Source organism: Euphorbia lathyris, chromosome 9 (genome assembly GCF_963576675.1).
Source record: "Euphorbia lathyris chromosome 9, ddEupLath1.1, whole genome shotgun sequence".
NCBI classification, from domain to species: domain Eukaryota; kingdom Viridiplantae; phylum Streptophyta; class Magnoliopsida; order Malpighiales; family Euphorbiaceae; genus Euphorbia; species Euphorbia lathyris.
In genome coordinates this window covers 31,191,083-31,205,430 of record NC_088918.1, presented here as the reverse complement: position 1 = coordinate 31,205,430, position 14,348 = coordinate 31,191,083, and the positions used below count along the sequence as shown (strand labels likewise).

At 37.7% G+C, this 14,348-nt stretch overlaps 1 protein-coding gene and 1 long non-coding RNA gene across 4 annotated transcripts; one reads left to right on the top strand and one right to left on the bottom strand.

Moving 5' to 3' along the window:
- Nucleotides 1-9,732: 9,732 nt before the first annotated feature.
- On the top strand, nt 9,733-10,962 carry LOC136206309 (uncharacterized). Its single transcript, XR_010676240.1, has 3 exons — nt 9,733-9,850; nt 10,097-10,145; nt 10,633-10,962. It is a non-coding gene; the product is annotated as an uncharacterized lncRNA (long non-coding RNA).
- Nucleotides 10,963-10,968: 6 nt separating this feature from the next.
- Nucleotides 10,969-12,310, bottom strand: LOC136206308 (receptor-like protein 32). Of its 3 annotated transcripts, none has more exons than XM_065997313.1 (4): nt 12,033-12,299; nt 11,868-11,924; nt 11,659-11,789; nt 10,969-11,333 (listed from the first exon to the last, which is right to left on the bottom strand). In XM_065997313.1, exons 1-4 carry the CDS (start codon nt 12,038-12,040, stop codon nt 11,299-11,301), a joined length of 231 nt encoding a protein of 76 aa, XP_065853385.1. In that variant the 5' UTR covers nt 12,041-12,299; the 3' UTR covers nt 10,969-11,298. The 3 variants fall into 3 exon arrangements, with proteins under 3 accessions (XP_065853385.1, XP_065853384.1, XP_065853383.1); XM_065997312.1 differs by lacking the exon at nt 10,969-11,333 and adding an exon at nt 11,340-11,576 and having other exon boundaries at nt 12,033-12,310; XM_065997311.1 differs by lacking the exon at nt 10,969-11,333 and having other exon boundaries at nt 11,340-11,789; nt 12,033-12,302.
- Nucleotides 12,311-14,348: the final 2,038 nt, after the last annotated feature.

Sequence of the window (14,348 nt, the reverse complement as noted above, 5' to 3'; positions counted from 1 at the left end):
TTAACAAAGGAAAATCATGCTCAAGTCAGCTCCGAACTACCCCAACCTTCTGCAAATACTCAGCTTCAGACTGACCCTGAGCAAGTCAACATCTCTGCTGATCCACCTCTTCCAAATCCTTCAACGCAGAATGATAACCAGTCAGCTCCTGCTGCTGATCTGAATAAAAGTCCAGCTGCTGCCCATGCTGGCACTTCTGTTTCAGGACAGCACCAAACACCTCCTCCATCCGGTGCTACTCATATTCCGGCCTCTGAAACACACAATGATGAATCCTATGCGTACTTAAATGCTTCTGAGTCTGGAAGAAAGATTATCGACTCAGCTCAAGCTCTTCTTCAGGATCTTCATCAAACTCAGGCTGATGCTGCTGGGTCCGTTCATGTTGAGCCAACACAAATTTCATCTGTCACTCAACTTCTCACAGAAATCAAGGGTCTCAAAGACTTGATAAGTTCCATGAAATCCTTTCAATCTCAACAACCCAAGCAAGAGTCAATAATAAAGCTGGCTGAACTCCAGCTGATGATGGTAATTCATATGAACACCATCCAAGGTCAACTCAACGCCTTATCAGCTGTGAACCCAATCTATGCAACCTCTGCTGAGGTTACTCAACATTTTTCCCAGCTGACCTCTGAGCTGACCGGAGCTCGTGAACTTATCTCCTCCTCCTCCTAGTGTTCCATTGAACAGATAGGTGAAGCCGTTCGCCTACTCAATCTGAATAAACAGGAAATGGACATTGACCTAGTGAAGACAAACGAGATTCTGCAGTGTACTCAATCTACCCTTAAGCAGGTTCGGCATACCAATGTTCAACGTCAATAATATGATACTGCCCTGCTTAGGATGTTTCATCAATCCTATGCCAAAATGACAGAATCTATAACTTGGATCAGGAAATCTCAAGAGTATCTCTTAAGTATGCTCAGTGCCAACATTAAGATCCCTGCTTCCACTATGGCCGATGGCATGGCAGTCTTCAACGGTCTTCGGGAAAGTACGAGTCAACTTCAATTGTACTCATCCAAATTGGCTCGTGCTGCTCAACAGGGAATTTTCTTTCCTCCTTCTACCAATCCCGATGCTGGCAAAACGGGGGAGAAAGAACGCGCTGCTGGAACTCAGCAGAGAATGGGGGAGATAACTCAGCAGAAGCCTGGACCATCTTCTACTGACCCAATAAATCCAAGTCAGCAACAAAATACTGCCAAAGGCAAAGGCAAACTTCAAGTCAATATAAAGAGATAGATTAAAAATAGCCTTAGACTTGTAACTTCATATGTGGCATGTCCTATTTTGTTGCTGACTATCTATATAAGCATCTTTTCTTTTCCAAACTGACTTATCTATATGCGATGCTTACCTATTATAATTCTATGCTGATCTGTCATACTTAAACTAAACATTAAACAAAGTAAAAATCTTGTGAACATAAGAAAAATACAAGTAAAATATACTCAGCACACATAAATCTGATATCTATACAATAACTCTGATACCTATGTTTCACACTGAGTAATAACTATATGTTCCAAGCATTGACCATCTTCTATAAGCTGACCTAGGCTCACTTGAATTAGATCTTGGAAGGTCTAGAATTGAACTAAGTTAGTAAAGGCATGTCTTAATTTCCCTCGATTAAATCTTGGAAGGTTTAGAGTTAAATTGAGTCAATAGATGCAACCCTTACGGGGGAGTAACTTCAGAAGAACAAAAGGTAAAACAACCATGGGGAATCTCGATGCTGAGTTCCACAATTAAATATTTTTTCAAACATCAAAATGGGGGAGTTTGTTGAAACACCTTTCCACATGATTTTGATTTGACAAAATTATTTAAGTTAATCCATGATTAAGGGGCAATTAAATTTAAGTGCTTTGGTTTAATTGTACTAATGTGTTTGTTCAATGTTGAGTATAATTTTAAGTGAACAGAAATAAAAAGTACGACAGAATGAAGTCAGCATGAGGCATAGAAGCTGAGTAAAACACGACTCAGCATATTAGAAGAAAAGTTATCTTCAGAACAAGCGCTTGAAGATGAAGATGACCAAAGAAGGCTGAGTGTAACACAACTCAGCATAATAGAAGAAAAGTCTTCTTCAGAACAAATGCTTGAAGACAAAGCTGGCTGAAGAAGCTGAGTAAAATATGACTCAGCCTCGCTAGAGACAAAGATCTAAGGCAACGTCAATAAAGTCAAGCTGAGTGTTCATCAGGACAGCGCGAATGATCCGTTTGCTAAAAGATAAGATCCGACAACTATCTGCACCAATACAGAAGCTTTGGAATTACGCACGGAGACAGTTTCAAGATGCATGGGTCAACTAGCCGTTGGCTAAAAGACGAAACTGGCACTAGAAGACGAACCTGGCGGAAGAAGACAAGCCTGACGCCTGCTAATTTCAGACGACAGGATTGGCCTGCAAAATCTTTATGCTGACCAGTGAATGACGCAAGGAGCCATTTGAATTCAACGGATACATCCAAATTCAAATGATTGAGGCATCAGAAATTCACTATAAAAGGACAAGTCCCATCTCTGTGTAAAAGTCTAGATTGAATTTGTATTCATCTAAAGTGTTCTTCATCTAGAAAGAACAGATTTGTTTCAATTGTAAAAGTTGAGAGAGTGGTGCTGAGTATTCGGTTTTAGTACTCAGCGGTAGAGAAAATCTGAGTGTTTGGTTATAGCGCTCAGTAGGGGTTGAGTAGACGAATAGAGGAAGGTACTCTTGCATATTCAACTGCCTTGTAAATGGTTTGTGCTCTACCTTTAAAGAGCTCAGTTGTAACGACCCGGTCCGGAGTGGGTGGCGCTGGGGTAAGAAGGCCTGAGCAAGGAGCGGACCTAAAGGATGGCGATGGGGGCAGGAATGAACTGAATCCCACATCGAAAATGGAGAGGGAGTGATTGGGGCTTATTAGTAAGATGAGAATCCAATACATGCAGACGCGTTTTAAAGCCGTGAGGCCCAATGTGTTGGAATTGGGCCAGAGCTGACAATATCTATATGGTATTGGATCAGGGTGTTACAATTGGTATCAGAGCCGACTCTCCACGTACGATGTGTGGTTCAGGGACGAACCAGGCGAAAGCTGGTGGGCCTGTAACGACCCGGTCTCGAGTGGGTGGCGCCGGGGTAAGAAGGCCTGAGCAAGGAGCAGCCCTAAGGGATGACGATGGGGGCAGGAATGAACTGAATCCCACATCAAAAATGGAGAGGGAGTGATTGGGGCTTATTAGTAAGATGAGAATCCAATACATGCAGACACGTTTTAAAGCCGTGAGGCCCAATGTGTTGGAATTGGGCCAGAGCGGACAATATCTACATGGTATTGGATCAGGGTGTTACATCAGTATTGGATTGAAAAAGCCTGGAAGAATTCTGGGGACTGGACTTAGGCGGTGAGGCCAAACCAGGATAAATCTGCTGAGTAATTTCTAACTCTCTCTCTCAATATATATGTATGTGTTGCTTGTTTAAATTACTCAGGATATAAATTGTATAAGCTGACACTGAGTAATCAGAGTGCTGAGTTGGAAGCTGACCTTAAGTGTCAATTCCCAACTCATAAGTAAAATAGTTCTAGTCAGCTTCTGACTAAAGCTGTCTTACATCTCTCTCGGTCGTGCTGACCAAAACTGAGTTAAGTAATTTAAAAGAATAGATTAAGTCAGCATAATTAAGCAAAAAAGTTACATTAGTTCCTAACCCCCCCTTGGAACTAATTACACGGGACCAACAAAACATTCTTCATTAATGGAACAAAAGTACTTACAAAGACCAATCAAGGTTCGTTATACTTTTTAAGAAGACTACTCACTCATTGTCATGAGTGAACAGCCACTTGGCGAGAAAAAAACTACTCCTTAAAGGTTGGAGCTTTAAATTCTACAATAGCTATGGTAGCTTTTGGATCAGATGCCTTCACCAACCACAAAAGTCTCCTTAAATACTTACACAAAATAAAACCTAGATACAAGGGCAGAAACGCCAAACAACTGTTCATTACAGAATAAGATTAAAATCTTTGCCCGAGGATAACTATTAATGATTGTACATCTTGCAAGTGGATCATAGATGTCATCCACATCTCTTTTACTCTCTCTGCCACGAGACCCGTGCACAAATCTGGAAACCCGCCAAAAGACCCATTTCTACCATAAATAAGTTGTTCTGCCCTTCTACAAAGTTGTTCAATAGGAATCCTTACTTGAACTGTTATTTCTGGCTGGTTCTTCTGTGAAAGGATGAAAACTAGTCTTTTAAAGGTGCTTTTCTATGAATTTCTTGCCTCATAATCTCGTCTATCTTGTTCGTATCAAACTAACCCCAACTTAGGCACTTGCTTGTCCTCAAGCAACACAAGGAGCACAGTGTAAAGTGAAAGCAACCAGAATTATAATAGTAATCAATCAGCTAGCTAGGAATATGCTAGTTTGATCCTTGAGTGACAACAAAAGAATAGAAGGTGAAAAGAACACAAAATGAAACATATCAAACATGTATCTCTCACTTGTTAATTGCAATTGGAATTTCTCAAAAGTTGCTTCTGATACGCTCACCATGTCTCTGTGTTTGGTGTTCTTAATAAAATGTTTAATCACTCAACATTTATGCATGGTTATCTAAAAGTGGATGTTCCTTAACAACATATGTTTGGTTAATTAAGCATAGTTAGTTAACCGAAGGCCTTTGTCATTTCATGCCATAAGCTATAAACAAATTGCGAAGGCTACCAGAGCAAAGTCTATCTAATTAAAAACATATAAGGCCCACTCAACAACAAGACTTCTCATAATCATATTGATGGCTCAATCCTCACAAAGTTTGTATGCAACAAAAATTAAAATTCCAACCGGGAGATGATAGGGGCGTTTCGTCCCTATCTTTTAGCGTGATTTACGGTTTAATTTTAGATGAAATAAATAAGTTTAATTGTAAAAATAGAATGTTTTAATAAAATAACGAAATAAAAATAAATTCCGTACTTTTGGTTAATTTTCCTTATTTTTGATTAAATTAGAAATAAAAACGTCAAGCTAACTCGGCTCTCGAGAATTGTATTTCAGGTACGAGTAAGGAGCAAAAATCTACCGACATACGCGGGGCGTATCACCCTCTACGCGGGGCATGGAACACAGTGTCAGAAATAATTGCTCAATCCGCAGGCACCATGTGGAACTTGTCCACTGCCACGCGGGGCGTCCTACCTTCCACGCGGGGCGTATGAGCAATGATAAGCAATAATGTCTCAATCATGAATGTCAGACTGCAAGATCTTCTAAGTCAACTGAAAATACGCGGGGCGTACAACCATACACGCGGGGCGTGTATGGGAAGTTCTTCAGTCCAAAAAACCAGAGACTCACTTACGCGAGGCGCGCTTCAGCTACGCGTGGCGTAAAAGACCCAATTCAAGCAATAAAATCACAGAAACTCAACTACGCGAGGCGCACCCTAGTCCATGCGGGGCGTGGTTGAGACAACAAGACTTCTCAACTTCATTCCCCTCTTGGGATTTGACTTCATTAGGAGAGTGGCTAGCTATCTCACCCATGGAGCCCAAATCAAGGTGACTCAATGTCTCACCCGTTCCACCAATGCACCCATTAACATTCAACTCCCGAGTTGGACATTCTTCCAAAGTGGTCTCCGTTTTCTTACTAAGAGAACTCTTCAAAGGTATAAGAACATATCGGACTTTGCCCTTGCGTATGGTGTAGGTGTTGCTTCTTCCCGCATGTGAGGCATCACAATCAAATTGCCATGGCCTACCAAGTAGCACATCACAAGCACCCATCTCTACAACGTCACACATAGATTCATCCCCATAAGCTCCAATAGTGAAAGGAACCTTACACCAATGACTAACTTGAAGCTTCTCCACCTCATTGACCCAACCAAGGCGGTAAGGTCTAGGATGTGGCTCGGGAACCAACCCAAACTTGCTCATGGCGAACCGACTAATGATATTCACTTGGCTTCCTCCGTCGATCACCATCTCACACTTCTTCCCACGAACTAAGCATCGAGTTCTAAATAATCGATGACGTTGACTAGGCTCCTCTTCACTAGGCATTGGCACCCTAGTCACCAAATACACATTGTGCTCATTGCCATCATCATCAACTTCATAGGTGCCTTCATACTCAACACTTCCCGACTCATCTTCAACTTGGAACCGATCTTTTTCATCATCATAAGCCTCTTCAATTCGGTTCCATTCTACATTTCCCGACTCATCGTCATAATGGACCCTACCTCCATCATGCTCATAAGTATCATCGTTATAGACCCGGTCAACATCCTCCAAATCATCATCACAATAGAATCTACACTCATCATCTTCATAAGGAGCCTCGTGTCGATCCCACTCAACACACCGACGCCCATTCTCATCATAGTAGACCCCATCGTCGTCTTGCTCATAAGTGGCCCCATATTGGTTCCACTCAATGCCTCGACATTCATCTTCCTCATGGTAAACTCTACCATCTTCATCATAATCAAATTCATATTCACTATGACAAAGTTCACCATCCTCACATGTTTCATATTCGGAAGCGCTATCTCTCTCTTTAACCTCATCCTCGAACTCGCCTTCACAATAATCATGCTCCCCATGTCTTACTAGCTCATTCTCGGATTGGTTCTCCTCTTTATCAATCTCCTCTATTAACTCCACTTCTTCATGGTCATACTCAAATTCATTTCCATCTTCATCAACGATCCGCCTTTTCCTATGACCCCTCGTTTTCTCACACTCCTCTTCACAATTTGAACCGACTAACTCACGTGCCAAGCCGTCCGACTCAAAATACATGCTACAACCCAATATGGTAGAACCACCAACATCTCTCCCATCTCCATAGCCATCAACCTCCACACATAAATGAATTTCACCATGCTCCTCAAAGAGATTAACAAGCCCAAACTCCTTCTCCCCCTCTTCAAGACAAATATCCTCAATGTCCCTAAGCACACATATGTGCCTATGCCTAAGGGGCATTTCATCAAACACTTGGGGGGTACCCTTCTCCACATGGGTTTCCTCAAAACTTCCACCTCTCAATTCCCACTCCTCCTCATTCACACATACATTTAAATTCTCATCAACAATTTCATTAACAATAAATCCACAATGAGAACTTAAATCTACTTCAATTACAATATATTATAGTTTTATTGTAAAATACACATTCTTCAATTTCTACATGTCTTGTGCTTTTCCTGTTTGATTAAATGTCTCTCTGTTAATTCTGATTGTTTGATATGAAAATTTTCTTTGGTATGCTTGATCTCATACTGGGTTTTATAGGATTTGGGATGTTCATTCTCTAGTTATTTTGGAATGAATTAAATTGATCATGTCTTCAACCTCGGTTTTTTTTATAGGAGTTGGGATATTTACTTGTTTGAGGTATGCCGGTTTCTTTCTGTTTACTGATTAAAATTGTTAAAATAGAACTTTTGATTTCATCAATTGTAATTTTTTTTTTTCATTTAATTGAAAGCTAGAAACTTCAAAAGATATCTCTCACAAATTGGCCTCCATTTAGTACACTTATTGCTACGGAAAATAATATGGAATTTAAGTTTGACAATGGCATTAAATAGTGTTAGTGTAGTTAGATTAAGATATAAGCACTTCATCCTTAGAGAACTAGATGATGAGTTTTCAGGTAAGGGCGGGCTTGTACTTTGTAGAAGCTGCAGTTTTTGCTCCTTTGCTATGACATTAGAGGAAGTCTTAGTGTGCAGTACTGCACCTCTGCTTTTGTGCCACAATGACCAGTACTTCAGTCTTGTAGTGCCATAATTACATAAGCTTGGTTCTTCCTTGTGTGAAAATTAATTGTGGTCCTCACAATGTCTGAAGGTCCAATGAACTATTTTCATGTTAGCTTCTACATAATTTGAGTCTAGAGATTGCAGGGTAGACGAAAACAAAATATGAAAGATAGAGGTTGTCTCTTGGCCTTTTGGGCAGTTTTTCTGCTGCTATCCACCATATTAGATGCAGGGAGTAACCCTTCATTGAGAATCATGTGGTGCTTGAGTAGTAATATTTCTTGACTGTGTTCAATTACAATTGTTCAAAGGCTTTCCTCCAAACTTTATTTATGTAGCGGTTTGATTTAGGGTTCTTTCTTAGACAACCTCGCTCTCTTTCTGTTGAACCTGAATTCGATATCCTGTGTGACAATCATACAGATGCGAGCTTTATTAAAGTAAAAGACGTTGAATTTTATGGAAATGATGATAGATTCTATCCAAATGTAAATTTAGAAATGTTGTCAGAAAATATGCTTGGAAAGCTGCAGTTGCAAGGCTTTTAAGTACAGGAGAATATCAGATTTGAGTGGACCAAGTTCAAAAATCCCAAATCTTCTAGCTATGGGAAACTTGGAAATATTGTAAGTTGTCAATTTCTACTTTATTATTATTACTACTGGGTCATGAGCTGATTTTATTTCTTGTGAATCACAGTACTCAGGAATTGCTTAATCAATGATTCAATCCCAAAGTACCTGGGAGAATTATTGTATTTGTACACTATGTAAGTTGCTCACACAGAATTCTTTTGAATAAAGGAGAATTTAGCCTCTCAAGTCTCAACCTAATAAATGCTTATACAATTTGGCACTTCAAGTTAATATTTTGTTTTTACATATATCCAAATTGACTCATTTTTCCTTGACATGTATTAAGTTGCTTTTAAAATACAAATCATTTTGGACTATTTAGTTAAAATTGCACAGTTGAAGGACAATATTGTACAAAACAATTTCATTTGTTTGCTTAAAATACTTTCAAAGAGATGCTTTTGCATTTATGTGATATCATGTTATATTAATTTTTGTTTGTTTATTAGACCGCAGAGACCTTACCTTCAATTGGTTGACAGGCCCAATTCCGAGCTGTCTTCAGAGTGCAGAAATACAATACATGTAATTAGTTGATGGAAAATAATATTTTGTTTGAGCATTCATTATTCTTTAATCACTTACCTATGTGTAGGTTTCTGACCAAATCGTAATTCTTCGGTATTGAGTCATCCTGCTAGACAGATTCTGATTTTTACACGTCTATAATAATGTGTGTAGCTGCTGCAGCTTTAATGTATTTATTAATTTGTTGGATCAGGTTCAGGTGGTTCACGAGCATTGTGCTGTGATGTTAGGATGAAAGTAGTTGTAGATGCTACTCCATGTAAGTAGTTGTAGATGCTACTCCATGTAATATATATGAATCAAAGCTATTTAGTATAATATAGAGCTCCATTCAATCCAAATTAATTTTTTGCTAAAATTCTTGGTGCTTTAGTTTGTAGTTAAGTTACTATTGACTAATTAACAACACGAGTTTAATAATAGTTCACCTTTGTTATTTAATTCTTTCCAGCTTTCTTTCTTTTGAATTCTACTATTTATTTACATTTACTTATCCCTTGTAATTTATCTTAAGTTGTGGTTTAACAAAAAGGAACTTTTCATATGCTTAAGTTGATGTGATACAGGGTATGTCTAGAATCCTATTTGGTTTAGTTTTCCTAATTAGAATTGGAATTGATAACTTTCTTATAAGTGAATGATATTAGGAAAATGATATACTTTAGAGTTTGTACTTTTAGGATATGCATGTGTGAGCTTTGGATGTACTCGTTTTATGAGATTTGAGAGTGATGGGATGATGGTTATAGTACCAACAAAGTGAAGAATTATCTTGCAGGAACCAGGGAGATGATTAAACCTGATGGCGGTCCGCCTAACTGGCTTTGCCCTATTGAGTGTAGGAAAACTTCATAAGACTCTATGATGGTTCTGCTTTTTCATGGTAAGCATTGTCTAATTGTTGACAGGAAAACTTCATAAAACTCTCTAGTGGTTTTGCTTTTACATGGTAAAATTTTTGAGCGATTACAAGTTGTGATTCAATCTATATTAAGTTCCAGAAAGGAGGACCAGATTAATGAAAGGGAAGTTTCTGTATTGGGATTTGTCTTCCTACATTTCAACTTTTAGCTTTGCATGTTTTGAGATTTTGGAAGTCTGGAAATTTTCTTTTGGGATTGATATGCAGGGTTTGATGCTGACTTGGGACTTGCATTCCACCATAAAGCTCTTGTGAAGTAAGTAATTATATACGTGTAAGAGTTTTTCATCATGCAAATATTTTGATGATATAGTTCTATCATGTTCATTTCAAAAAATGGCAGCAATGTGTGTGCAAATGTTAGTGTGTGGGATATTAACAATAGGTGTTTGTTGTCCTACAAAGTGTTGCATTCGGATTCTGCACAACTAGGTTACTTGAAAACTCTTTTTTAGTAGCATTTCTGCATTTTACTTGTTTCTATTTCAGTTTCCTTTTAAAGGCTATGTTTCAAAGAAACAACATTTCATGGTGTTGGTTTTTTTTTTTTCCATTTCGGATTCAATTTTTGTGTGCAACATAACTGATTTGGCTGAATTTTGAGGTTTACACATGAAAGACAAATAGTTAAGTCTAGGTTTCTAACTAATACAAGAGGGGACCACTTTGTAGTAGAATTAGTTAGGTGAGACATATAGTAGTAGTATTATTAACCATACATATGCTTCTGTTCTGTTTTGCAGTAGACACGCAAAGTACTTGCACTGCAACAAAAATTGCCTATGGAGGCAGTTTTTTTTACGTGTAGCCGCCCCTACAAGGTCTAGGGGCGGTTTTACCGACCGCCCCAAATCTGTCGCCAAAAGGGACCGGAGCTACAGAATAGCGACGAAAATTATCACCGACGGGGTAGATAAAATTTAGCGGCGGATTTGTAGGGGCGGTTTAAACCGCCCCTATTGTGGTGCTGGAATACTCCCCTCTCAGTCGAAGGGGCGGTTTTAACTGCCCCTATTAGTGATTTTTGCTTTTTAATTATTTATATTCCAATTGGGCACCTAATACTAATTATAGACCAATTATTCAAATTTATATTCATAAAACTTTCAAATAGAGCATGTAACATCAAATTTTTTGAATTTTCATATATTGTTAAATTCAACACATTAACCTAAATGGATCTAAAGGAATATATTACAAATGTCATTTCTAAAATGCTAAAAGAAACTAACTTCTGCAACCTAATGATGTCAGCCTCATCCCCAAATGTTAGACCCCTTGGTATCATCTTCATGATCAGTCTGGAACCCATCCATATCATCATCATCTTCAGCTTCTTCTTCTTCCTTTGCAGCAGCTTCTTTCCAAAGCCTCTCCCGATAATTGATTTGCAGGAAGCGCAAGTGATGTCAACCCCAAGCAACAAGCCTTCTTGCCATGCTCCCTGAGAATTTTTCAGGTGATGCATCAAAACCAACGAAATTAAAGAAACATCATTTCCACATATCATATATATGTGTCCTCTAATCCTAACTTCTAATGTCAAAACCCATCTTACCCCTGTTTTTTATTTCCTCTCTAATGATCTTAAAGTCCCACAAAATATATTTACCTTGTAGAGGTAGCATACCCCTGAGGTAATTGTAGCTCAAATACAATGTTTCCAAGTATTTCAACTTCCCTATCTCTGATCATTAATGTTATTAGGAATGGTTTCTTCAACTGGGAAAGTAAATAAAATAAGAAGTAATATATGTTGAATAATTTACCTTTAGGGAAGATACTTGTTATTTCATTATCTCCCATAACTAAAGTTTGAAGTGATTTAAGAGCACCCAATGAAGCTAAAATACTAGAGTTGAACCTATTACTTGTGAGGTTCAACACATAAAGCTCCTTCCTGCAACCACAAAATATGGAAGCAAAGAAATTACCAGAATCCAGCGCTTACCCGTATTTTCCAAACCAAATTACTCACCGCATTAACAAAGGAGGCCGAGGAGAGCAAACAATAATCAACAACGTCTGATTTGATCTGATGTAATAACAAAAATTGAACAATAAATTAATAAAAATGCAAGTTACACCAAATATATCATAATACTGCTGCATAGCTAGAAGCAGTTTAAAGGGTTAGGCATACCTTTCCATCAGTCTCTAACTTGAGCATTTCCAATTGAGTTAATACTTTCTCATCAGCCAGCCATGTTTTTCCCTCTGTTGCCTATCAAAAACACACCAATGGCATGAATACACAGCTATTCAACTCCCCTCTTCTACAAGGCTAACCTTTTCATAGGCACACAAAACAGAGCAAGAGAACTCGGCAGATGTTGCAAGTATTAATACAACTCAAGTGTTAGTGTTGTTAAAGAAAAACTAACCCTTTGTTTGACCATTTGTTTCCATTCAAAAAAAGAAAAGAAAACAACCAATGATATTAAATAAATTGGTAGGCTGTTGACTGCACATATGCATTATTTGTTTTGCACTTGTTGATTGCCCAACTCTCAAGAAGTCCTCAGGCAATATTAAGAGTTAATGAATACAAGTTGGTTTTATTTGAACATGGCTTTTATTTTTCTATCAAGTAAGAAGGATAGATTGTTTAGCTTCATTTCATCATGTCTATGAATGGTGGAGCATTAAATACTATTGAAATTACATTTCCAGTTGCCTTTTATAGTTGTTCACGCTGTTAAACAATTTGATACTTGACCGTTACAATATATTTATATATGATTTATTGATTGCTTTCCATATTCCCGTAAGATAATATTTCCATATCCTTCTCCCATTTTTCGATAAGATAATATTAGCAATTATTAGTTTTGAATGTTGATAGCATCAGTTTAAAATTTCATGATATATATGTAAAATTTTTCTCCGTTGAATGAGCATGACTGAGGTTGCTTTATTCTGGGACAAATGATCGTACCTTAATAAAGCGACAAAAGTCATCCCTTAAGCATAGGGACGACAATCGTCCCTTTATTTGGAGACAAATAAATGTCCTCTAAGAATAAGGACAAAAGTCGCCTCCTTTGCAATGGGGACGAGACAAAAGTTGTCTCCTTTCTATGGAGACGATAGTCGTCCATCTTTCTAGAGACAAATTTTGTCTCCATAGTATGGGGACGACAATCATCTCTAAGAACATGGACAATAATCATCCCACATAATGAGGACGATATTTGTCTCTATTTTTAGGGACGACATTATCTTTTTTGTCCCTTATAGAATAGGGTACGCTCGCATAGGGGACGAAACAAGGGGACAATTAAAATAGTCCCCAAAAGTATAGGAGACAATTTTTCCTTTATTCGGGGACAATTTTAAGCGTCCTCGATAATCATTTTTTTGTAGTGGAATCCTATTCCGAATTGAATTCCTATTAAGTAACCTATTCCTATCTAACTAAGGTTTAGATACAAGTGATTATATATACCCTCCTACTACATGAATTTCGACTAAGCCATATACCACTCCCCTTTGTGATTTTTGAAATTTGCAAGTAAGAGAGAGAAAGAGAATTCGACTCCCCTAGTTCGTGGACAAGAATTCATACGGCTTCCATCGATCGATTAATTTCATCTATCTCCTTTTTCTTTGATCTTGTGTTGGTTAATTAGAGGCAATCTATTTTGGTTGCATCTCATACGGTTGATTCTCACTTAACCTCACCGTGTTTTACTTCGTGCTTGGGAACTCGGAGAAGAGTTGTGGGCGCTTCTTTAACAACGGTAGATTGTTCTTCAAAAGGTATTTCTTCTTATCTCTCTTTATATGAAATAACGATTAACGGATCCTATGGTTAAAAGGAAGTAGGCTAAATTTTTTATATTTCCGCTGCTATACCTTAGCCTAATTTTCCTTCAGTGGTATCAAAGCCATCGTTAAATCCGTTATTTCATATATGAAAATTTAGAAGTTTTTCAATAGGATTGAATAAGTATTTATGGTTAGGATTAATTAACAAATTGTTTGATTAATTAATTCTAAAGATAAATAAATTTTAGTTAATTGTTAATTAAAATAGATTATGCGTATGTTCCTAATTATTTCGGTTGATAATCATTATAACAAAATCTATTAGTTTTATAGTTAGGTTAATAAAATTAGTTTTATTAATTCTAAAAGATAAAACGGAAATCTATTGTAGTTTTTCCTATTTCTGAAAATCGTTTTTAAAACCGTTTTAAAATCTGATATATATATATATATATATATATATATATATATATATATATATATATATATACAGCGGCTCGGAGGCGCGACCAGCCGCTGTCGCGCGGCCGCTGCCAAACCGCAGCAGCCCAGTTTCGGGCCTCCGGCCCGAATCCCACTTCATTTTAATTGTTAAAATCGGCTTGAATATAATTTGTATATATATATATATATATATATATATATATATATATATATGTTTCGGAAATCAATAGTTTTCTGTTTTGAT

Bases quoted from the DNA above. Each gene is read 5' to 3' on its own strand.
- LOC136206308 (XM_065997311.1), bottom strand. The intron at 11,790-11,867 runs GTGAGTAATTTG...TTGTGGTTGCAG, and splicing joins CGGCCTCCTTTGTTAATGCG to GAAGGAGCTTTATGTGTTGA.